The sequence below is a fragment of the Anarrhichthys ocellatus genome, unplaced genomic scaffold (assembly GCF_004355925.1).
Source record: "Anarrhichthys ocellatus isolate YVR2014 unplaced genomic scaffold, GSC_Weel_1.0 scaffold10, whole genome shotgun sequence".
Lineage (NCBI taxonomy): Eukaryota > Metazoa > Chordata > Actinopteri > Perciformes > Anarhichadidae > Anarrhichthys > Anarrhichthys ocellatus.
Genome location: NW_022280040.1, coordinates 7,893,069 through 7,917,487, shown reverse-complemented (window position 1 = coordinate 7,917,487; position 24,419 = coordinate 7,893,069). Strand labels below are relative to the sequence as shown.

Here is a 24,419-nt window from a genome sequence, read left to right as displayed (position 1 = left end):
GATTATCTGTTATACCGTATGGATTCCAGGCTCAGTATGTCCTTTTTGCATCGATAACTGGCATTGTTTTGGTTGAATTAAATTCCCCCCCTTTTCATTTCACTAAGAGCCGTATCCATCCATCTAATCCAGGAGATCTTCCTTGCACTGTGTACCAGCACCAGAATTTCACAGAGCATCCTAAACAAACGACACTGAAGATGTGTGTGCAGCAGAACTGCTATCCCTGGCTCTCGCTTTCACATTTTATTTTGTTTACCTAGTTACTTTTTCCTCTCTGCAGATCAACACTTTCTCCAGAAGCAGTTTGCGGATCCTGAAATCAGTAACTGAATGGGCTACCATCTGTGCATGCATGCTAGCAATGATTTTTACTGGAAAATTATACAGTGAGTGTAAAGAAAAAAGGGGGAAAAAAGAAAGGAAAAAACGTTTTCCCAACTGTGCCAATTTCTAAAACTGTGTGTCATAAAATCTTTTTATTGAGCCCTTATTAGTGAAACACAAAGACACACTGTCGTCCCATGACATCATTGGAGGACAAGTTCAAACTCTTTGACTCAGTGTGATATGAGATGCATAATAATTCTTTGGGTGGGGGTAAAGTGCCAGTTTAACAGAGCCCAGAACCCTTTTGGCTGCTGTATTTAAATCAACAGATTGAAGTTACCGGAAAAGCTGCTGCTGACTGATCTGCGGGAGGGAAATGGAAACAATGGCAGTGAAATGATCTCCAAAGGCTCGGAGTTACACTTTAATCCTGCTGCAGCATCCCTGCAAATGATTGCGGAAAAACCCACAAAAGTGTTATTTGTTTTGCAGCGTTTGAGGCCGAGAGCCAGTACACAGCTCATGTCAGATCTTTTGGTGGTGAAGGAGTGCTTTAAACTCCGGCATTTGTATGAAAATGAAACTCCAAACAAAACTAAAGTAAACAACAAAAGAATGTGTGTTATGACTAATGACAAATGAGATTATTTACCGCCTCAGAAGTTTCATTTTCATTGCTTTCTCCCTTTTTTCCCCCCTCTCTTTCAAGTAGAATTGGTCACACGCTCTGATGATACGATGACTGTTTCCACATTTAGCTCTGTTTGACTTGGCTTCTGGATGCTGTCTTGGAAATTAACGAAGGGTTGTCTCCCCACAGGAACCATGGTAGTGCAAGTGGCAGCCACAGATGCGGATGACCCAACATATGGGAACAGTGCCAGGGTGGTTTACAGCATCATCCACGGACAGCCGTACTTCTCAGTGGAGCCCAAGACAGGTAGGAACAACGCTTGTCACACAAAATGGTGGTGATTTAATGCACAGATGTGGCCACAGTGACTCATTTAATGGCCCTGAAAACGCATTTTCTCAATCAGCTGTTTGCGATGAGTGCTGAGGTCCTGCATTGATAGAATTATCAGACAAAGTTTAAGTGTTTTTGTAGATTTGGTTTGGTTGATTTTACAGGAAAGTTCTATATTTGTGTTTATGAATCAAATGACAGTTGGGTGATGAAGAGGACAGTTGGCAGATTTAGGTAAACGCTTTATAGATAATGGATTAGGATGTTATTTTTGAAACAATGATTTATATTTTTTGCTTATTTTGTCATCATTATTTAATGTTTAAAAAACTTAGATTACCATGATTTAAAACAATTATATTAAGAATGTCATGTTTCAGATTTTTTAAAATTATTTTATTGGATTGTAGTCTTTGATAGATTAATGTACGTATCTTTAATGTTGCAGGATTTTTTACAGTTGTCCGCATCGATGCGGACAATGAAAACACTGTTAATACTTTCATTTTGCAGTCAACAAGCACTGAGTTTCAAAGAATGCAGCTAAACGACCAAATCAGCAATCGGAAAACAGTGAAAAACCAAACCCTGAGAAAGAAGGGCTGAAATAAATTGCAAGATAAGATGTGAGGTCGTTTGTTGACTTGTGGGGCGTTTCATCCCGAGAAGTGCAGCAGCAGTCCTCGCTACATCTTCATAGCTGGCTCATTAGCCACTGCCCTGCCGAGGCTTTGGCTACTTCATGCAAAGCACTCTTGCAAAGAAAACAGAAAAATATGGGCCATCCCATAAGGCTTCATCCTCCGCTTCGGGAGCAACACACATACACGCGGCAGGATTTTTTTATGAATGTAGTTCATGAACTGGTGAGAGCCACTGCAATGCAGGGATTAATGTCGGTTATTTTTCACACAGAAATATGAGGGAAGACTCGACAACAAATACTCCGCGGTGACCCGTGAGGTTCACTGTAAACATTCAATGAGCCTAACCACCGGAAGAAAATAAAGCCTTTCGAGAAAAATGATTATATCACAAGAAAGGAAATGACTTCAAACTGTGTCGGTATAATGGATGTGGTGTCTGAGGAGGAAAAGATCTTGTGAGCATCAAGATTTCAGCACACTTAGCTGCGAAGTCACAGAATTTCTATGTTGTTTTTCACTTTCTGGAGACGTTCGACTAATGAAGCCTCCCGCTGAAGCTTTCATTAGGAAACATTTCTGTGTTTCCGTGTTTTGGGGGCGAACATTTACATGTTTTACTCCCTCCTAAATGAAAAAAAGTTCCTCATGGATACTCTTTAAGCTCCCACGGGTCTACTGGGGCTTCTCTAAAGGATGTGAATCTTTGATTTTAAGTGATTCTTCATGGCTGCTTGAAGCTAAAACTTCTGTGGGCTAATTAATGTCATAAAAATGCTGTGATCACCTTCATTAAGATGAGTTTGGTTTGGAATGTGTGACTTATTTGTTTAATGTTTTTCTGAGTTCCTTAACTAATTCTGCTGGTGATCAAGCAGCTGAACATCCATAGATGTTGGTTAATCTGGACCTTCTTTATAAGTGAAGACAGAAAGTAGGTGGTTATTAGAGCATATAAGGCCAGATGGTTTTCCACACTATCCTACACTTTACTTTGTAGAGAAGTTTGTAAGATCTTAAATAATTTAAAAGTCATTTTCTTTTTGAACATTTCCAAGACTTTCATCTTTACTGATACGTTGCTGGGAACATGTTGCTGAAGCAGCCCGACCCCACAAATTCAGCGTATTTGTCCCAATGAACAGATTTGGTCTCTACTGTTTCCTGAAGGAAATATCTTGATCTTTAGCGGCTACAGGCAGAAAACACAGGCAGAGGGCAGATCCAGATACCTCCTCCCACTTCTAGTGGGTCATAAGTGATGATTGAGAAGGATTCTTTACATTGTTTAATATACATTCCCCTTTTATTGAGAAAACTCTATCGTATCCACTTTCAAGCACGGAAACCAAATGTTCTAAAGTTGGAGCAGATGACCTGAAAGATAATCCTCTGAGGATGTCTTATTAACACTGGGGCATTCAATTTCCCCTGATAAGACGCCACATATTCCCAGTATTGGCCCAAATGTAATGCTAACGCTGGGTATAGACATCTTCTTCCGGCCGTGGAAACTGCTTTAACAGTTTACAATACAAATAGGTCAAATTGTCAGCTTCCTGCTGCAGAGGCTACACAGGCCAATGAGGTCTGATTCGTGGCTCCAAGGTGTCTTTGAGCAAGACAAGTGAACCCCAACTTGCTACCAATGTGTGGAAAGAAATGCTGTCTTCTAAGTGTGTTTTTTTTTTTATAGGTTCAAGACTGCAAAGTTGCTTTAAGCGTAAAACTTGAAGCTCACAGATAAATCCCAGCTTGGTACTCTTTCTGTAGGACCATGGCTGGTTTATTAACCTGTCAAACCAGAGGCACACACACACACACACACACCCAAATGTGCACCCAGACACAGCCCTTGGGTCCCCGCCAGCGCCTCGCTTTCTGCCGCCCATCTCTTCCTGACCACGGCTGATTATACTTGGCTCTCTTTCCCTCCTCTTAGAAGACTCACGGTTACGAGATGCAATGTTGGTGTCAGAACTGAACAGCACGGACGGCTGTCAGCGAGGTACGACTCCGTGTGGGACTAGATGCCGGGGAAGCATGACGACATGTTGTTTGACAAGAGTAACCTTAACACCACCCGAGTGTAAAAACATGGCTTATGGAACAGTGACTTGTGCGACAAGGGGGAAATCCTGCAGGCTTTTATAGCAGCATTGTTACTGTCTGGAGGTCTCTGTTGGTTTGTGGAAGTTATTTTGATAGATTTCTTTTTAGATCCCCTATATTACTGCCTGGAAAAAGTACGAGACACAACTGTAATTATTATAGATGTATTAGGAAGTGTTCACATGGTTAGCTTTGTCCTCATCTTAATTTAGTTACCTTTCAGGAAGAACTTCCTTGGGGAAACATTTTACGCTATTAAAAAGCGCTCTGCTGTTTTCCTCTTAAAAACATCCTGTTGTGTCATCAACTTTTAACTCCGTAGCCCCTTTTACAAACTTTCCAACTTTTCTATTTATTTGTCTATTTGTGGTTTTTTTAATTTTACCTTTTCTGAAAAAGTACAGCCCTTAAAAAAAGTATCAAATATGATTTAATTATCCAAAAGCAACTCGTCTCACTTTCTGCTACTTCTTATTTTAAAATTAAATTTGAATGATCTCATGAAGAAGTAAAAAAGGAGCCTCATTTATCAAGTTGTGTCCAAGCAGTAATTGTCTAAACCAGGGACTGCCAGAAACTTGACCACTTGCCTCGGGCTCTTCAGTGATCTTTAACAAAGTTTGCGAGAATACTTGAACCCATCGACGAGTCTCGAGTTAGACTTCATGACACCAATACCAATTAGAGCGAGAGCAGGCATTTATTTAAGTGATGCTCCAACAGCAAGTCTGCCCCATAAACTCCATTATACTCTCATATCATGTTTTTCTTAGAGCCATTCAGCTCAATGACCAGAGCTCATTCTTTCACAGCCTCTGTTGCTGAAGTGTTTTTCATTAAGCTAAGTGGGTTCTTTAAATATTTGATATTTCAAACGATTTTAATGGGTTATGATTGCTTACTGTAAGTGGCCTGTATTCTCCTACAGTAGAACTATGACCAGGCCCAAGTTAATTAATCCGCATTTCTGTTCAAGCCCGACTCAAGCCCGGTTAAAAAACCTGTATTTTCACTGTAAAAAGGTATATAGACTATATAAAAACCCCGCTCACACAAGTCGGAAACAATCCAAGGCAGCCATCTTTGGAATCTAATCTACAAATGGTATAATACTATTTGCTACCGAGCCCGTTTGAAACCTGTTCTGACAATGTTATCTTCACTTCACCCGTCTCTCCTCTTCTCCGCTGTTTGGAGAGACGGTCTGGTTGGGTGTGGCAGAGAGAATGTAGGATTCCTGTGAGGGGAAACCAGCCAAGTATGAAAAGATCCCAAACGTTTCCTCATCAAGCAGACTTAGAATATCCTTACAAAATAAAACTGAACCAGTAAATTATGATATCTTTACTGTCTCCTATTGTCTACCTGGCAGTATATAGATGACTCAAAATGAGCTCCACCTTTACCAGCTGCAACATTAAATTGATGAACGCATTCATGTTTATTAGAATGCAGTAATGTTTTGACTCTGAAATGGATAGTTCGGCATAAAGAGTTCTTTTATTTTGGTAACTTTAGCTAACATTAACTGCCACAAGCTACTGGTGATACCTGAAGAAGGCAATGAAAACAACTCGGTGTATTGAATTGATATTTTTTTTCCTTGACATAGCCTCGCTCTAAAAGGCATTACAATCCCCACAGGTGTTCAATATAGTGTCTGGCTTCTGCATTGGCTGTGAAAGGGACCACATTGTTGGTGTTAACTGTTAGTTTTTAACATGTTGTCAATACCATGTATCTTACAGAATACTCTCTGGGGGTGAGACACCAGCTTTCTAGACAGCAGAGCAGGATTGAGTGTTGTGGGATGAGCGTTCTTCTGTCTTTGCAAGTTACTAATTAGTCCCATTTGCAGCACACGCCTGGGCCATAGCAGAGGGTGACTTTGACAAAGTGCCTGGGCTGGAATACACTCTGAGCTCCCACACTGCAATACTGCACTAGCGATTAAGTGGCAGAGGGCTCATGGTCAGGGAGGGGGATGATGCGCGGGACCCGGTCTTAGGTGGGTATAGCATCCTGTCAAACAAGTCTCTCTACTCCGGTTCTTAATCCCAAATTGAATCTACAAGGTGCCCTTGGGGAAAAGTACTTAATCCTGAATAGCTCCAATAACTTCCAAGCAATATGTAATGTCGGCAAAATACATAAGTTGCTGCACCTGAAGGTGCTCAGTTAAGACAGCATTTTGTAATATATATTGATTGATTCCTTGTAGTTTAGTTTGAAGGTGAAGCTAAAATGGTAAATGCTGTTAAGGACTGCGTTCTAATTGATGGCAGGCTCAAGGAGGTTTGAACAGCTGCCTTCAGCCACGTACACCTTGGCATTATGGCAAGTCCTTTAGAGACAATTATCCGCGCACATTAGCCCCGCTAAGCATGCACGCCTGCTCACGAGCCTCAAATGGCTGGAATAACAAGAGAAGAATTTTGTTAGTCAAAAAAAGGCCAGGTGCCTGAATGAGAGGATTAATTACACTCTGAAGGGGGTATTTAAGATGTGACACGCCATGCCTCTCGGAGCGACACGAGTATGACATCTGAATGTGACAGGCACTCAGGTGAGAGAAGCCGGGATGGACCGAGCTTTGTCTCTTCTCAGCTTGGGAATCTAATTAAACTGAATACGCTCAAATAAAGGGAAAGGCCAGGTCCAATCCTTGGGTAATCATCAAGTGTGAAAATCTGACGCAGAGGTCAGGAGGAGCCGGGTTAGCCGCGATCAGCCCGTGGTATTTTTTAAAACCACGTGCGCTTTTCTTTTACCCTCTTCTTTAAAAGTGCGCTTTGTTCCGAGGCCGTACGAGACTCTTGTGGCGGCGCCTGCACTGAATCGAGAAAACGTTCCAGCTTAAGGCAGGATATAAATCTGGCTGTCTCCTGTAATATAGAGAGGGAGAAGAAATTTTTCAATTCTAATCACAAACAACAACACACCACCTGGATGTTTGCACACATGAACACACTCCCTTTCAGCGCAACATTACAAACGAATGGATCCTGTGGTCTGTAATATGTCTCTATAACACTTGGGTCCTTTGTGTTGTGGCCCTTTCACACTGAGCAGATATGGTGACCCGTGATTAGAGCATGATGCTTGAATGTCACTCGGTAATAAACTACCTGGTCTGGAGGTTTTATTCCCAGTTTGTATGGCCTGTTTTCCGTGTTATGGGATCTATTCTTTGTAAGTGGACCGCCTGAGGGCTCAGCAAATCACATACTGCACCCTTCATGTTTAAGTGTTCATCACCTTCATCAGCACCTCTCATCGCTGCACGCGGAGCCAGAGGGTTCCTCCGAAGTCTGCACTTTTATTTCCTCTTCCCAAGACAAATGTCAAGTATCTGGGCTTTAGCAGGGAGCGTGGCCCACCCGTCTGCCGCCAGTGTTGTGGAGACAGCTAGATAAATGCACGGCTACAATGCGTCTGGCTTGCACCGGAGGCAAGGAGTCACGGCGCAATGCGAGGCCGTGCCGAGATAGCGACAGAAGGATTTTAATCATCGCCTCTCCCCAGGAATGACACCAGCGCCACACGGGGTAACAGAGAGAGAGAGCGGGGGGGGGGGGCTGGCACCCAGCAGACAAACAGTCTCGCAACATCGGCGTGTGGATTAGCAGTGTCGCTCGGTGAGAAGTATGTGTGCTTCTGGCCAGGCAGGGGGAGAAACATGTCTCGTGTTTTAGCTTGCTGGAATCAGGATTCATGGCATCATTAACCACGGCCAATATCTCCCAGGCTCCACCACACCAAGCTGATATTAAATAAGTATATCAATTGTGTGTGTGAAGCCTATCTACGGTTTAGTGAGAGCATTCATTTGTCTCACTGCTGGCTGCACAAGCTCAACATCTTTTTCCTAGTTTATTTCACCTTTTTGGAGCCATCTATAGCAGCTGTTATTATAATCCAACCATTATCCAGCTTCCTCCTCAGCAATGCCTCACCCGCATGTTACCCGAGATTCCTCTTTCAAGTCCAGACATGCACGCTTTGTCCCTATGGCCGTGTGGGATGGAATAAAGAAGAGAGAAGTTTTGTTCTGTCTGTGTCAGGCTAGCATTATGAGAGCCTTGCCGGATTGAAGGCTTGAAGTAAGTTTTCTGATGCAACTCAAGTAAACAGGGTTCACAGGTGTCGCAGCAGCAGACACCAGGGCAGTGGTGGTGCTCTTTAATTGGCTACAAGGTTACACTGTGGGAAAAGCCTCAGAGAAGTGGTCAAAGGACGTATGGAGGACGGATGCAGGGGATGAACGGAGCAGATGGGTGAATATCCACAGCACAGAGATAGATGTCTAAATTCTCAGCATAAAAGCACTAAAAAGAAAGGAACAGACGACATGTTTTGACTTTGTCGTTGGGGCTTAACCAAAGGAGAGAAAGGGAGCCTTGTTCTTCCCCACTACTGCGTGACAACATCCCACTCTTCATTATTTGTAGCAGGACTGAAATGGCATGTTTTGCAGAGCAAACAGCAAAAGATCATTGCTTTATTGACCACCGTCATCCCAATGCGAGCCCACTGGCAGGGACTTTGGAGAGAAGAAAGCGGACAGCTCACTATAATTTAGCTAACTGAGCCATTTAGTTACAGCAGCCAATAACCGTTTTCAGCTGGAGGGACTGTAATGACATTAATATAGGATGGCAGAGAGAGAAAATTAAACACTTAATGGAATTGTTTATTTTTCAAGTACACCCGCGGTTGACGGTCAAAAGGCATCTTCATTTTTCTCTTGAAGTCTTTTGACCCACTTTACTTGATTTGTTTGTCCTTCCTCCTCTGGTCCTGGATCGAGCTTAATTGCAAATAGTATGTGAGTGTGTGTGTGTGTCTGTTTAAGAGAGTGTGTGTGCTTGTACTTTTCCTATGATAACCTGATTTTAAACGTTTAGAGATACTCAAGTTTAAACAAGAAAGAGGGTTGAAGGTTAGGCATGCAGTCGGGCTGTGGAGGAAAGGTTTGTGTTTGGCACATTATTCTTTAACCCCCAGCACCCATATAAAACCAGCACCTTCAGAGTCAAAACACAGCACACAAACAGAGTATACACAGTGCTAATATTGGCGGACCTGAGCGAATTAAGGCTGTTTATCAGAAATCTGTCTCTTGGTGATTCCAAATCTAAAAACAACACAGTCTACACAGCCTTTTAATGCATCCCCGAGAGATTGGACCTCAATTATATGTCAAATTTCTGGGTAATTTAAAGGATTATGAAAGAATCTTCAGGTACTAACTCCAAGCAAGAGCTGCGCTTTGATCTTCTTCATCAGGCCGTGAATGTGATAACGCAACAAAAAAATGATTCATTTATATCCAGGAACCGTGTGCTTTGGCTTTGTGTTTCCTAATGAGTAATCTTCCATGTTCTGTATGCGTCTTTAATAAGTGCCATTTAATGAATGAAACACATTGTGTGGTAAGTCATTAACTTTGAAAGCAACGGTGATTGCTTTTGAGGGATTAGGACATTTCTTCTTTGCATTTAAATGCGTGTTGTGGGTAATTTTTCTGGAATTATCATCCTTGCAGTCCATAGATAAAGTTGAGATTGGAAAAACGCCATTAGTGAAAAGATTCTTTTGCGACAAGCTTTTTAGTATTTTGTGCACGTGTGCCATATAGCGTAAGAGTAGCTGTTTCATACAGCAGCTCAGGTACAGACAGAGAAATGCCACTCATTTAATGCCACTGTTGTCACATCTCTGGCGCTTTTTTTCTGATGACAGATCAATCACGACAGGAGGAAAGACGGATAATAACTCCCCTTGCGGCGAAAATGTCCCCTTGCATGTGTTCTCTTTCCTGACAGCGTCTTAACATTAACCTCATCAGATGTCACTCCTCCTAAACCGTTTGGAGTGACAGCACATTTGAGGGCACGGAAGAGTCACAACTCATATCTTTTTGTGTAAAGAAGCTACCAGCCGAGCTGGACATCAACCCATTAACCTTAAATCATGTATTCTTGTAATCACTGCTTGGTTGATGTGCCCATGTGACCATCCATTTTTTGACTTGTATAGACCCTTCCAGTGCACGAGTGGTCTGTCAACTCGCTTGGTACGGGCAGGTAGATGTAGCTTTTTATGCTTTTGTATTAAAAACCAATACTTTTGGTGAATGGAGGCATTGAAAGCTGTGTGGCGAAACACATTTCTGACCACAATCGAAAGAAGAACAACTAGCAAAATATGGATGAATATAACTGAAGCATATTATTAGAATTAGTGATTTCCATTGTGGAAAGATTGAGGAGCTCAACTAATTTGAAAAAAATGAATTTTTCACGATTTCACTACTGACTTAAATCAGTTATTCAAAAATAATAAGCTATTGCTGATTCTTTTTAACATTTCTTCGAGAACATATGTGTATACCAGGGCTGACAAGTTTTTGTATTTAGTCTGGGAGATTTTGTATAGGTGAAATCAATGCATTTTATGAGAAGGCCTTGCATGAAATGACCCACAGCAGGTGTCGGGGTCATCGCTACTCAACCCACAGGGTCTTTGTTTTAAAAGGTCCAGCACAATGTTACAGCACCTATAGATGAAAAGCCAAGTCAATGATGAATACATGCGGTTGATCAGCATACTTGCCAACCTCCACACATCATAGCTTTAATGATGCCGATCAATCATTCTGAAGCGTGGAAACATCCTTTGATTTAGCGTCTTGCTCAACTGGTATCTGGAGAAAATTGTGGTTTAAGATGCGTTTCTATTTGACAATTCCTATTTGATGAAATGGATTCCTAAGATGACACATGCTGTTATAGTTGCATGGACAGAAATTCATTTGCAAACATGAATAGAACCAAAAATATATACATTCATGACAACATTATTAAAGGCTATCCACTTTCAAAATCAAAATCAGTTCAAAAGAACACATATGGAACATGTGGATGAAGGGTTACTTGAGCTGATCTATAGGGACGGTATGTCTGACTCTCTGCCTCTCTCTCTCTCTCTCTCTCTCTCTCTTCAGGTGTCATTAGAACAGCTCTGCCCAACATGGACCGGGAGACGAGGGATCAGTATGTGCTCGTCATCCAGGCCAAAGATATGGTCGGCCAGATGGGCGGCCTCTCCGGCACCACCACCGTCACTGTAACGCTTACCGATGTCAACGACAACCCGCCTCGGTTTACTCACAGTAAGACTCCTGTTCCTGTTGTCCCTATATGGTCAATTAAAGTTTGACATGCACAGTACATGCCATGTTCTCAACAGCTACTCAGCAATCAGCAGTAAAGCCATCAGCTCCTTGGTTCATTTGCATGTTTTCTTTGTTCCAGCTGAATGGGGCTTAAAGATCTATTATCGTCGGAAAGCCACTTGAACTCACAGAACCAAATGAGGGCAGATACTCTGTATGTAATGGATGGTGGTACAAAAATGCCTGGGCTGTTATTCCACCCTTGAAAGGAAATCATTGGAAAAAATTTAATTTGCTCTATTACTCTGCAACAACCCTTTTCCTGTGTGGTAGAATAAAGTTGAACAGAAAATACTGTTAGAAGCGAAATACCCTCATTAAAGCTTCACCATTAAACCTCATCTCATTCGCTGTCCAAGGTTTTGTCTGCCGTCCAGACACGATCCTCTCTTTATCTTTGCAACCTCCCTGCATTTATATTTTTAACAAACAGTTGGACTTTTACAATTAAATTAAAAAGCAGCCTTCCTGCAAGGTGTGCACCTCCATGCTTTGCTCTTCATCAGAGCTGGGGGCTGCTTCGGCATTCGATACTGGGATCAATCGGGCTCTGTTTTTTTTTTTTTTGTTGTCAGCCTATTTCACGGGCTGCAAATGGTTTCCAGGCCGAGCTTTAAGATTCAAAGGCATGCAGTGCTTCTCATGATAATCCGAAGCGCCGGCAATCGGTTTACCGCTGATACCCCAGCCACTGTCTGGCTGGTGCACTCACCACTCGCTATGAAGCAGAGTCAATTTGCTGGGGGGGAGAAAGGTTCAAGACTGCACAACAAGTCATCAATGCAGTTTTAACCCAGTGCTGTCATGATGGGAAGAAAGAGACATTGGAAGAATTTGGGTTTTTGCTCCTGCTGTTGCGCTCTCAGGGTCATGGGTCAGAATCAATAGACCATTATGGAGCATCAGAGCTGATATAGAGTCCAGTACCTTTAGCTGGTCCTTGGAAGAAATGAAAGAAGAAGAAGCCAAGGTTAGCGTACATGAGCGGGCAGGGTGGGGTGGGGGATGGGAAAAGAGGTAGGTGCACGGGCAAATCGGAGGGAGGAAAGCAATTCTTCGGTCTTTTAAAGAGCTGCTATTCCACGGCAAATTAAAAAGCCATTATAAAGATTACATGGCGGCAAACAATGTCAGGCAGATTAGCATTTAGACGGTGGCTGAGGGAGACACTGTGAGGAACACAGAAAGGTCTGGTAATGAGCTCTGCCATGGTGATTGGGGAGATTATGATTATGAATATGATTCCCTTCTTTATTCTTATAAGAGTACTTTAAATCCAAAGGGTCAGAGAAAAGCCAAGGGAACACAATGGAGAGTTTTTGAGTAATAGAATCTTCAAGTGGACATTTCATCTCATGAAAGATACAGAAAGGATCTTAGCATTACTCTTTTCTCCTTTTTTTTTCTTACTTTCTCTTTTTTGGTCCAACGGATAATCATAACTCATTACATGCAGGCAGCATTGGGGGAGCTTTATATGTTACTAAATATTCTCTCCCAGCTGTAACACCTACAGAAATATGACAACTGAAATTGGTCTTTGCTTTCTTAATTGTATATCCAACCTATATATTGCATCATCCACCGCCTATGCTGCAGTATGAAGTGGAGGCAAAGTGCTTTATTCCACGTGTGTCACAATTGCTGCCTGTCTGTGTTATGCAACATGAATTTATTGAGGAGCCAAGCAGCCGAATCAAAGCTGAAGGAGGTATAAAAAAAAAAGAGAAGCTGAGCTGCTTGAAGGTGAGTTGGTGGGGAAATAAGCACATCCATTACCAGCATCCGCTCCTGTCCTTCCTCTTCCAGAAAGCTATCAGTACACGGTGCTGGAGTCGCTGCCGGTGCAATCTATGGTGGCCAGAATCAAAGCGGCTGACGCAGATATCGGCTCCAACGCAGAGATGGACTACAGGATCATGGACGGTGACGGGCCTGGCATGTTCAACATAACAACAGACGAGAACACACAAGATGGGGTCATTATTCTCCTGAAGGTACTGCATATGAAGCCGGATGAGAAACAAAGACAGCCTCTGGTTCTGTCAGAAACCAAAGCCTTGTATCGTGACTCTCTGCACATAAATGGTGCCACACTTTCCCCCCTGAAAGTCAGTGAGACATAAGGCACTGGGCTGTTAGGTAGAACCCTGTACTTGAGCAGCTGGTGTGGCTTGGAGTATTGATTGAACTGGCTTGACTATTACTAATGTTTTTCTACTTGCAAATACTTATAAAGAGATATCAAAATGCTACTTTTTTCTTTTCGTCCAGAAGCTAATGTGTTAGTTACTACAGTACGCTTCAATGTGTAGCCAACCCACGGATATGAATGATTCCTAAAGCTCAATGTGAAATATTAAAGCATGTGAAGACTCCTAAACCCACAATAAATTGATCCTATTAACAAGTATTTCCTGTGCAGCCTGACATAGCTGAATCCTCTGTGCCATACATCAAAAACACATCAATGAGCCGCACTGTCGCACGGGGCGATGTGCTCCTTCATTACCATGAACCTGGGGACTCTAACTTATTTTGAGTCAATCCTGCATACAACATCCTGCAGCTGTAAATATTTACTCAAGCACCAAATGTGTATTAATCCACTGCTGATAATAGCCCCCCAACAAACACATACTGTACATGCTATTTACTCCTGTTTGAGTTTTTCTATGAACTAGAGTGCGCTGCTGTTTCAGGAACTTACTGAGCATTTTTATTTCAGAAAGAAACTACATATTTGTGATTAAATGTTTGAAGTATTTAGGAGGAATAGACTGGGCATAGGGCTGAGTGCCCAGACAGGGTGGGGGAGTCAGAAAGTATTAAGAGACTGCAGCTTTGTTGATTTTGGTCTTTTCATGGGATTTGGCACCATGAGAAATACATCTGAGTAACCCCAGCGTTGTACATTTTCCTATTTGGATCTGTGGTGTATTGGATCGTACACTAGCATTGTAGCAAGATTGTAGTTCCTGCACAAGAATTTATTTTTTCTTTGGTTATAATAAACAGAATAAAATGATAATAAAACAATTTCAAGTGCTTATTTACTGGAGGAAAAGCACAATTCTCCTCTCCTCACCTTGTTCCAAGATGTCTCCTGCACCTTTGGATTAGGTGATAATCACTAATGACAAATCAGCATTGAGTATCTCCAACACCTTGGATAGAAGTTTACATCCCATGGTCACTCGAAGGTTTACTACCACAGCAGCTCCAGATCTGTGCTTTTACCACAGCGCAGCATAGAGATCACTGTAAGGACCGATGACGGGAGCAGAGACTTTAACAGTTAAAAACACTCCTCTCACCATGGGAACCAAGATTTCTGTAAATAATGTCATTGATATCTGCCTACATAAATTAAATATAACATCTCAAGTTAAATGTGTAACCAAAGCCACTTATGCATTTACGCAGGAAATCCGTTGCATATTCTTGCCTCACTTTCTGAGGCTCCAGCGCTCATGGCTCACACTTTACATTTCATGCTTTCAGAGGACTTGAAACGGGCTCCTCGGGCCACGTGGATGTGACAGTTCATTGCTGCAGCTCTTTTGTGGGTGAGGGGAGAGCCATTGTCGGACACTAGCAAATGTTTGTTTTGCCACAAACTCAAGACAGTTACAACATCGGAGAGAGTCGCTGATAATGACAGTGTCAAATCAACGTTCTCCTGCAGTATGTTATTCGTCGCAACGGGGAGTTCGATAAGCCAGACAAAATGACAAAAAGCATTTATTTCTCTATGCTTTTCACCATGTTGTGTGCCTTTCTTAAAATCAATAGTATTGCTTCACGGCACAAAGCAACTATAATCCATCAGCAAATGACTTTAAGTTTGACTTTCCATCCACATCCTTAATAGGGATCAATATCTCAACATTGTATGAATGATTCACAGACGTACATATGTATATGAACTGTTCTTTTACCCTTGACTGACTATAAATGTGGAGTACTCATAGCAGTGTAGTCTTCAAGTACATTTCCAACAAAGAACAACTCAGCGTTTTCTGCCACCTCTCTTATTTTGATAAGTAAAGTGAACATCTCTCACATATGTTGTGTATTCTGTCTCCCCCCCCCCCCAGCCTCTAGACTTTGAAACAAAGAGCACCTTCTCTCTAAGAATCGAGGCCACGAACAGGAATATTGACACCAACTTCTTGAGCGTGGGCCCATTTAGTGACACGACATCAGTCAGGGTGACAGTGGAAGATGTGAATGAGCCACCCGTCTTTTCCACACCGCTTAGCAAGATGGTTGTTTCGGAAGATGCCAGGGTGGGCACCTCCATCGGGAGGGTCTCTGCCCATGACCCGGACACCTCCAACAATGCGATCAGGTAAAAATTTGCCAAACATGCTATTTCCACATGTGGAACATCTGTTCTCGTGTAACTTTTTCAGTCATAATTCACTTTTCAGAAAAGTGTACAAACAAATGTTCCAGAGCTGTTTGTTAAAGAACAAATGTGCTCTTAGAATCCCAAATGAAGCACCCGAATCAAGTAATGAATGTGTTCATATTCTATTCAACTACTCCACATAATCTGCAAACGCAGAATTCATAGACCCCTTGAAAGTCTCCCCATGTGGCTGTCGCAAACACAATGCCAGATGGTTGGAAGGCCGAGGAGTGCAACATTTGCAAAAAGTGAAATGCCATCTTAAACAACAGAAGGGCATTCCTTCAGGAGGGTCAAGGCTCAACACTTGCGTCGTGGCATTTGTGAGTCAAAACAAGCACTCATATTGCCAATCTGTGCGTTGTCACTTGAGATCCCCCTACTATTTTGCATTAATTGACTAAATATGGTGGTATTCATGCTTGGTCTGTTAGGATTGTAAGTAATCGTAATCAGAAAATCAAATTACTGCACCATTGTTGCTGTAAATTGCCTCTTTTTGCTCCTGCGACTGCTATCGGCGTCTGCAATATATTTCACTACATCTGTTGAAATTAAAATTATTGTGGAACTAATGCAGCCACAAGAGTCAAATTACATTGCAATAATACCCTTTGGATGTAGGCTAATTGAAGTTGTAATTTTCTCTAGAAATACGAGTTGCTGCGCATTGAAAGGGTGTTGTGTGCTGAGGGCCAAGCAGAGAGACCTCAATTTGATCAACATATTATAGGGTTTTGTTTCATGCTATGAAGGTCCAAGTTTCTGCTGCAGTTCTGAATCTCAAGTGAGCTAATTATGAGTACTTTATGAATAGGAAAACATCTTATACGTTATATAAAATATGAGAACAATTCATTGATGGTTGATTAAAGCTCTCTCTGTATCAATCGAACATCTTCAGAGTGATTTCTGTACAGTTTGATAGAAGAAATAAATAATCTTTGAAGAGCTACTAAAATGTCATCAATCAATCAATACCTCCATCCAAAAGCATTTTTTAAAAGGTATGTCGGCTGTGTATATGGTTGTGCATTTTTGTCTAGGTACTCCATTGACAGAAACACCGACTTGGAGCGCTTCTTTAACGTGGACGCTCTAAGTGGGGTCATCAGCACAGCCAAGCCTCTGGACCGAGAGGCCAACTTGGTCCATAACCTCACCATCTTCGCCATCGAGAGCCGTGAGTTTGCTTACAGCACGCATTCTCAAATCCGCCGAACCAGCCATGAGTTGACCGTTCACCACTAAAGCCCCCGAGTGGGTTTGTGGTTGGAGTGAAACTCACCATTTTAAGAGTTTGTAAGAAAATAAAAACAAGTATGTAAGCTAAGCAGTAAAACAGGGTTCTGATAGCATGAAATAACAGTTTGATCATACATTTTTCTTTAATGTACTAGCACTAACAAGCTCAACACTGCAATACTAGAGTCATGCTGTTTGTTTATTTACATGTCCAAATTTAACTAAATTCTGTACATCATGCATGTAGCCATCAAGTACAGATATTATTTAGATAAGATTCTCATTTCCAAAGGAGTTGAAACTGTCAACAGTGCTCTCAACCAACTAATGGATCTCAAGTTAGCTCATCTAGCTAGCTGCAGCAGCTAATTTGCTTGCAGCAGTTGTCAGTTTGGCCGGCAAAATCGATGGTTCATGGCTAGAAACGAGAAGCCTGTTTTTGTCTAAGCCTTTTGGAAATTATACAAAAAATCCTCAAAAATGACTGAGACATTTAAGCGGTAAATCTGCCACCAGGGCTTAGCGAATGGTCAGATACTTGTTAGGATCTAAGGTTTCATATACTTTGTCATTGTGACGCTACTGTATCTGTCCTGTTATCATCCTCATGATGTCCTATAGCCTTCTGTGCACAGGGCAATACAGTTGCTGGGGTTGTTGTAGGGCTGTCGGGGAATGTTAATTCACGTACAGGACAGTCGACCTTCATGTGTCCATGAGCTAGGGGGACGAGATGCTGACTAAGAGTGGGCGATCTCACCCACGGGTGAACTATGTTAATGTGATGTGAAGAAGTGCCGCCTGCCTTTTTTGATTATCTCTCAATGGCTCGAAGGACACGAGTGCCTTTTTTTTTTTCCGTATCATTCCACTTCCATCATGCAAACACAATGGACAACAATCCACAGCGCATGATCCGCAGAGCTCTCTCGACAGCTCCGTCACATTAGTATAAGTTAAAAGAGAAGACCAGCCTGTCAGCCTGGCGGTTCCTCTGCTTTAACATCTTCTCACTGAACACTGTATGAGAAGTATTCATGTTTCTTCAAAAACATTTTTCATCACTCTTTGCTTCAAAGATTTGTTTTTATTTACGTCAAACGGCACACAGACACACCACTCGGTTGATTCCCGAGTGTGAGCGCTTGCCTGATATAGCAACAAAGAGAAGGCTGCATATAATAATAGCCATATGAAATGTCACAACAGTCCCTCATGCATGAGGTACTGGCTTCTGACTCATAGTGACATTGGGAGCTGTTTCCAGCTGAAAACATCTTTGGGTTTACGGACTGGCTACATAATCCACTGCCCTGTATGCCTGATCACAGTATTTATAGTAAATAGGTTTCTCTCTAACTGAAGAGAGTGCAGGGACTCCTGGGTTCAGGGATGTTGTGCATGTTGAGCTGCAGTCACTCACATTTCATCCGCTCTGGCCAGACCGCGGCAATGACAAGAAGCCTGTGGCCCGAGGCTCCGCGCGTCCTTTTTATCACCATCAAATCAGCCGGCCCCCGAATGTCAGCGCGTCATCTCTGGCCGGCATTGGCGGCGACGCCAGGCCTAATCATCATCTTGCACTCAGACGCAGCCATTTAGCTATCAGTGTGTGTCAGGCAGACAGAGGCGTGAAGCCCACAGTGCAAGATGGCTCGTCCGCACACGCAGCCTTTCCCCGACAACAAGCCGGCACCGAGTGTAATCACTTTGGCTGATCCACGGCAGAGGACGCCAGCTGTTGGAGGTACACTATTTCATTACAGCAGCAGTTTTTCCCCCTCCTCCTTTGCGATTAATTAAAACACATGAGAAAGATCAATATTCCATAAAATGGCCAAGTGCATCAAGGCAAAGGATTAAAGTGTTCTAAAGAAAGTTTGCTGAAAGCTCTGACACGAACAGGGATTCTCTTCTCTCTCTCTCTCTTTTTTCCCCTTCAGAGGACCCAACCCAAATTGGAAAAGGCGTCGCTCTCATCACTGTGCTGGACATAAATGATAATGCTCCGGTCTTTGCCATAGACTATGAAACCATCCTCTGTGAAAACGCCATGCCAGGACAGGTAAGACCCAGAAATGTCCCTGCATTCTCTCCAGCTTCCCTTCCTTTTCTCTCCCCATGCTCGCTTGAAGTTTGACTCACAAAGACAGCCTGCTGACTCTCAAAGCCATTAAAACTCTTTCTTGTTCCTCAAAACAAGTCCACTGTGCACATATCCACTTCACAGCTCGAGGTCATCCCAGGGAGGCGGCATCATTAGTATGAGACACATCCTTAAGATTTAATAGCAGGTATTGTAGGTGTTATCATCCATTGGAGATGTAACTCTCATTCCATACTGTCAAAGCCGACTGAATTAATGACAGTGCTTGACTCTGCCTGTGGTCCTAATCCACAATAATATCCCGACGTAATGTGATACCTCATGATGGGAAGGATGGCTGCACTGCCGTGGTTTGACTTTCCGTTCTGAGGCTTTGTGTAATTAAACGATCACCACAGAGGGGCAGCGAGGCAGAGGAGGCATCACAAAATCACGAAATAGGGACCCAGAGAGATTCGAGGGCTTTAAGACGATGTGATCCAGGAAAAGAAGGAGGGAAAAGAAGCTGCAGCCATGCGTGGCATTTCCCCCGTGTTATCATTCGGCTTCATTGTTGTTAAATGACTTGTGTGTCTGCGGTGGCGATTCGTCTGTTCTTGGCATTTGGAAAATACAATCAGAGGCAAAGTGTAAAGGAGGCGTGTAGACCTGAATAAGTACAATTGATCAGAATGATGCATTGTATTGGATTATGGCTATTAGTCCCTTTTAAATATGCTATTTGCATTTATATATCTCAGAGTTGTTTGTCACCGTGCTCACGGGAGGGTGAACTAATTTCATTTGCAATAATGGGAGACCATATTTCATGTCTGCATTTTTTTTTTCTGTGTGCATGATGCTTGACCACAACGTGGAGCCTCACAGGTGAAGCTTTCTGGGATTTGCTTTGTTGTATTTTTCTCTTTGTCTAACAAAAAAACAACTTAATGAAGTTCATACAATTCAGCCTACCTCGAGGTGCTTCGAGATATTGCTAAATCTATATTTAATTAATCACATTCTAGCCTTAGGGTGCAGAGTATTTGCTGAAATAAACATTGCCTCTACATTAGTTGCCATCATTATTGAAGAAAGCGTTTCTACCACAGCTGAATGTCTATCTTTGGGTAATGATGCTGCCACTTATCTTGGGATGAGTGTTGTTGCTCAGTAATATCAAATTTAGAGCATCCTATAGCAACCATCTATCATCCATCAATACACCCTGGCTTTCAAATTCAACAGATCATTTGTACATTTCTCCCCACTAGCATCTGATAAATTATGGCGCAGAGCCTATGACAATACTGAAACAAAGTAATTCCCCAACAATTCAAACCGGCCCCCGAGGACATAGCAACAGCCATGGCCCATGACAGCATCATCAGCAGGAAAAAGGTACAGCATATCTGTAATTACTCAGCTGAAGCAGACAGATTGCTTACTCAATGCCAGTGGTAGCTGAGCTGCGAGGTAGCCCCTAGGTGTAGCTATACGAGCCACTCTGCTGCAAAGTGAGGAGCTGTTGGTGACGGAGACCTCTGTCCTCATCCACACCGGCGAGAAGACGTGCTGCAATCAAATTCTCTCCATGTAGTCCTGAAGTGGTGCAGTCGTCGCACGAGCTGCTGTAGCTATACGAGCTAGTTTTTTAAACATGCTAATAGTTTGTGTGTCTGTGGTTGTGGGTGGATTGTTTTTAACCTCCTTTATATTCAACTGAAGAGAAATGTTCAAAAGCATATCTGACTGATGAATATTGAAAATTGAAATAGCTGCAGCGGGTATTTAGTTAGCTTAAAATGTATTTAGCTAGTTGGTAAGTTAGTTAGTTAGTTAGTAACTCGACTTGGATCTACCACTCATAGCTCAAAAAACTGAATTTTAATGAGAAATAAATTCTGCGAAGTAATTATAAAATACAAACAAGCACTGGGTAAAAATATCATCTCTCACTGTGTCTGTCTCTCTGTGTTTGATGTTGTCACATGGTGGGGAGACACAGTTTCACAAGTGAAATTGTAAAGAAATCACACTTCTTTGTGTGAATTAATGACATTTGAAATGTGTTTTACATTAATTGCTTACATCTCCGTGATCATGTGTGTCGATACCATGCAAATTTGTATCATATAATAAAACATTATTAAAAAATATGGACGATTGCTGAGATCGGATTTGCTGAGTGGAAAAAAAAGAATACATATTAAATGACATGATCAATACAAAAAGCACAAAAACACAATATTTAATATTTCAAAGATTTCATGTGAATGTTATACATTGATATGTGATTTTCAGATATTTCACGTGTGAAATATCCCAAAACCAATGTTTTTTTATTGTGAGTTTTTATTCCTATAATCACAATAAAGCTCAAAAACCACATCTGACTTCATGACATGTGTTTTACGTGTAATATATTTTGTACATTTCACCTGTGAAATATCTGAAAATCATAGGCCAATATCATGAAAATGTATAATGTACAGTCAACAAAATAAAATGTAAATTAGTGTTTCACTCGTGATGTGCGCTTCATCATCTCCTTCTCCTACAGACGAGATGTGCTCTTATTTTAATTTTTCTCTTATCCAATTTCTATTAAATCCCACTCAAATACAGCCTTGTGTTTAGGCGTCACTGAAGTGCACCAGCGGGATTGCACCTTCAGTCTGAATAATGAAGGCAGGCAGAATGGAAATTTCATGATGAAATTTACACCCCAAAAACGCATTCAGAGCAAAGGGAAGGAGAGAGGTTGACATTTGAATGCAGAACCCAGTTTGAATTACAACTAGGTGTCGGCTGTCTGTTAGCAGACAGACTGGTTGGACTCGTAACCTGTCAGATTCCTAATTAATTAAAATGCTCCTGTTGTGTACTGTATGTCCGACTGTAGCGCCGAACAGTTGGCTGTACTAACTGTGTTTGCTTCCCTGTAAAGCGTTTGTTGAAAATCTCAGGCCGCCCACTGGCTGTCACGCCCATTGGCTTATTCACAGCTGCGACAAAGATGAAATAACAACATTTGCCAGTTGGGGCCGGGGTTGACTCTGTGGCTCTGTAGCACAGATTAACAGGGAGTGCAGGGATGGAATAACCTGCCATTTTTCAGGCCTAATTAAGGCCGTCTCGTGGCACTGGCTCTCTCCAGAGATGCCACTTGTTACGGATCATCGGTGCGTCTGTCTTCTGCCATAATACTAATTGATATTATGATGGGGTGGACAGGGCTGGGGCAGTAGGGATGGCAGGGAGGGGGGGTGGGGGGGGGGGGGGGTCACGTTGTACAATCACTTCAGTGTAACCATTACATACATGAGTGGACTTGGCATTCTGCTGCCCCCAATCTGCTCTACTACCCCTCCCTGAACTCCTGCAGCCTCCCCGAGGAGGCCCAGCATCCTCCCGAGGTTCATGAATGTTGGGTAGTCCGGAACAGGAGTTTTCAAACTGGGAAACAGGGGAGAGACGTGAGGCAAAGATACTTTGTTATGAGATTTTCTAAATATGTTCTAAAAAATGTATCCAGTCGGGGGTTGTGGACATCCATGCACTGCAAACATTATACCTTCTGTTTGCGTTCCCCAAAGTGTTACAGGAACTATAGTTCCAAAACTTAGAGCATGATTATCCCACAAATAAAACTAAGACTAAGCCTTTATATTGAAATATTGTTTATGCCCCATCAACATGGTTCTACCTGCAACACTGACATTATGACTTTATCTACATGTACTTGCCCTGTATTAAAAACATGTGGATATACTTTGAAAACTCTTAGTCAAGAACATTTATAGTGTCTTCTCCCCCCACTTTTCCCAAATCCAAACTTTACTCGACACCTCTAAACTACTGCCTCGGCTGTCAACATCAGTCACACAAACACAAGAAACATCTTCACACCTCCAGTCTTCATTCAGATTATCAGTTTATTATGAGTGTTGCATCAAGGTGGGAGATGAAAACAGATATGTCAAGACGCAGAGGGACGTGGAAGAGATTAGTGTGTGGGAGCGTACTGTCTGTTCTATAAAAAGACAGAGCATGGAGAAAATCTCAGATCTCACCAGGAGATCACTTTAGCCTCGGCGGCTTCGGCTCGTCGGGACGAGTCCAACGAAACACGTATTAGGACGAATCACAGCAAATGATTCGGCCAATCAATGTGAAACGAGAGAACCGGCTTATTTGTTGAATTGTACATATTGACTGCCATCACAGAGTATTTGTGTGAATGTGTATGTGTATGTGTGTAGGTGCGCGTGTATGTGTGTGATGACAGCAGGGTGACATGTGTGAGCGGGTGCTGTTGATTCGTTGGTGCACAAAGTTATGGGTGTCACACGGGTGATGTTTGGGTTGTCGATGTCATAGGAAAGGTGTGAAAAACGCAGGATCACCTCTCCCTTCCCTTCCTTCCTTCCTTTCGTCAACACAACCCCCCCCCGGGGGGGCAGCTGCCGCCATGGCAACAACTGCCACCTATTTGATGCGATGCTTATTTATACTCTTAGCTCAACTTTTTAAGTGGCTGGCTTGATTTCGACGTGTGACTCATCCGGTTGACTATATCTGATAATTACAGTCTTATTACAGACAATATCAACACACTGCAGATTTTTAGAGGAGTAAAGGAGTCGGTTTTAAAATGCAGCGTATTTACTCTGCTGGTGTCAAAGAGTGGAAAGTATTATTCAAGCTCGTTATCTCTCAGATTTTTTCACACACCAAAGCCTCTCTGTCTAGCCATGCTACATTAGCTGGCATTTCTTTCCTCATTATAGAGGCCATATTTCTAGCTGTCTCTCCAGCGAACGTCGCAGTCGGCACAGACGCAGCACAGCTTTACAGAGGCTTTGTGTCAAAGGTGCAAGGGATTATGGTAATAGTAGTTCACTGAGATACTTCAGGTGTTTGGGATTGATTTAATCACGGATGTTCGAACTCCATACCGTTGAAAACACACACATTTTAATTGGCAGGATTTGATGTTTGTGGAAGTTTTGAGTGAGCAGTCAGTGTTTGCTTTGTGAAGGTTCAGCTCAATCATCCAGGTGGTACGTAGTCTGGAGAAATGCGTGACCAAATTACCAGACTGAAGTCTTCAATCAAAGATGATGGAATCAGTAGTTGGCATTGGATTAAAGACGGAATTGTTTTTTGATTGTAGTTGAAGCTCATTTGCGGGACTCTTGATATCGGTATGATGCCTGAACTTTCATACCGATGCCTTGTGGTGGAGAATATATACGTAAACAGTTCTTTTTCATTTAACAGGATATGTTAAACAGCTCATTGCATATTCTTTAAACTTTGCCTGATTAAAATATCTTAAGTGTCTAATTTTTACTGTTTTATTTTAGGAAATG

At 42.3% G+C, this 24,419-nt stretch overlaps 1 protein-coding gene across 1 annotated transcript in view; it reads left to right on the top strand.

Moving 5' to 3' along the window:
* cdh7a (cadherin 7a) overlaps nt 1-24,419 on the top strand; it is an 81,389-nt gene that overhangs the window by 41,393 nt on the left and 15,577 nt on the right. The window contains exons 4-9 of the mRNA XM_031849978.1: nt 1,151-1,270; nt 11,063-11,230; nt 13,103-13,290; nt 15,394-15,647; nt 16,757-16,893; nt 18,899-19,020. Coding sequence (XP_031705838.1) covers nt 1,151-1,270; nt 11,063-11,230; nt 13,103-13,290; nt 15,394-15,647; nt 16,757-16,893; nt 18,899-19,020 — 989 coding nt within the window. The remainder of the gene's footprint in view (nt 1-1,150; nt 1,271-11,062; nt 11,231-13,102; nt 13,291-15,393; nt 15,648-16,756; nt 16,894-18,898; nt 19,021-24,419) is intronic.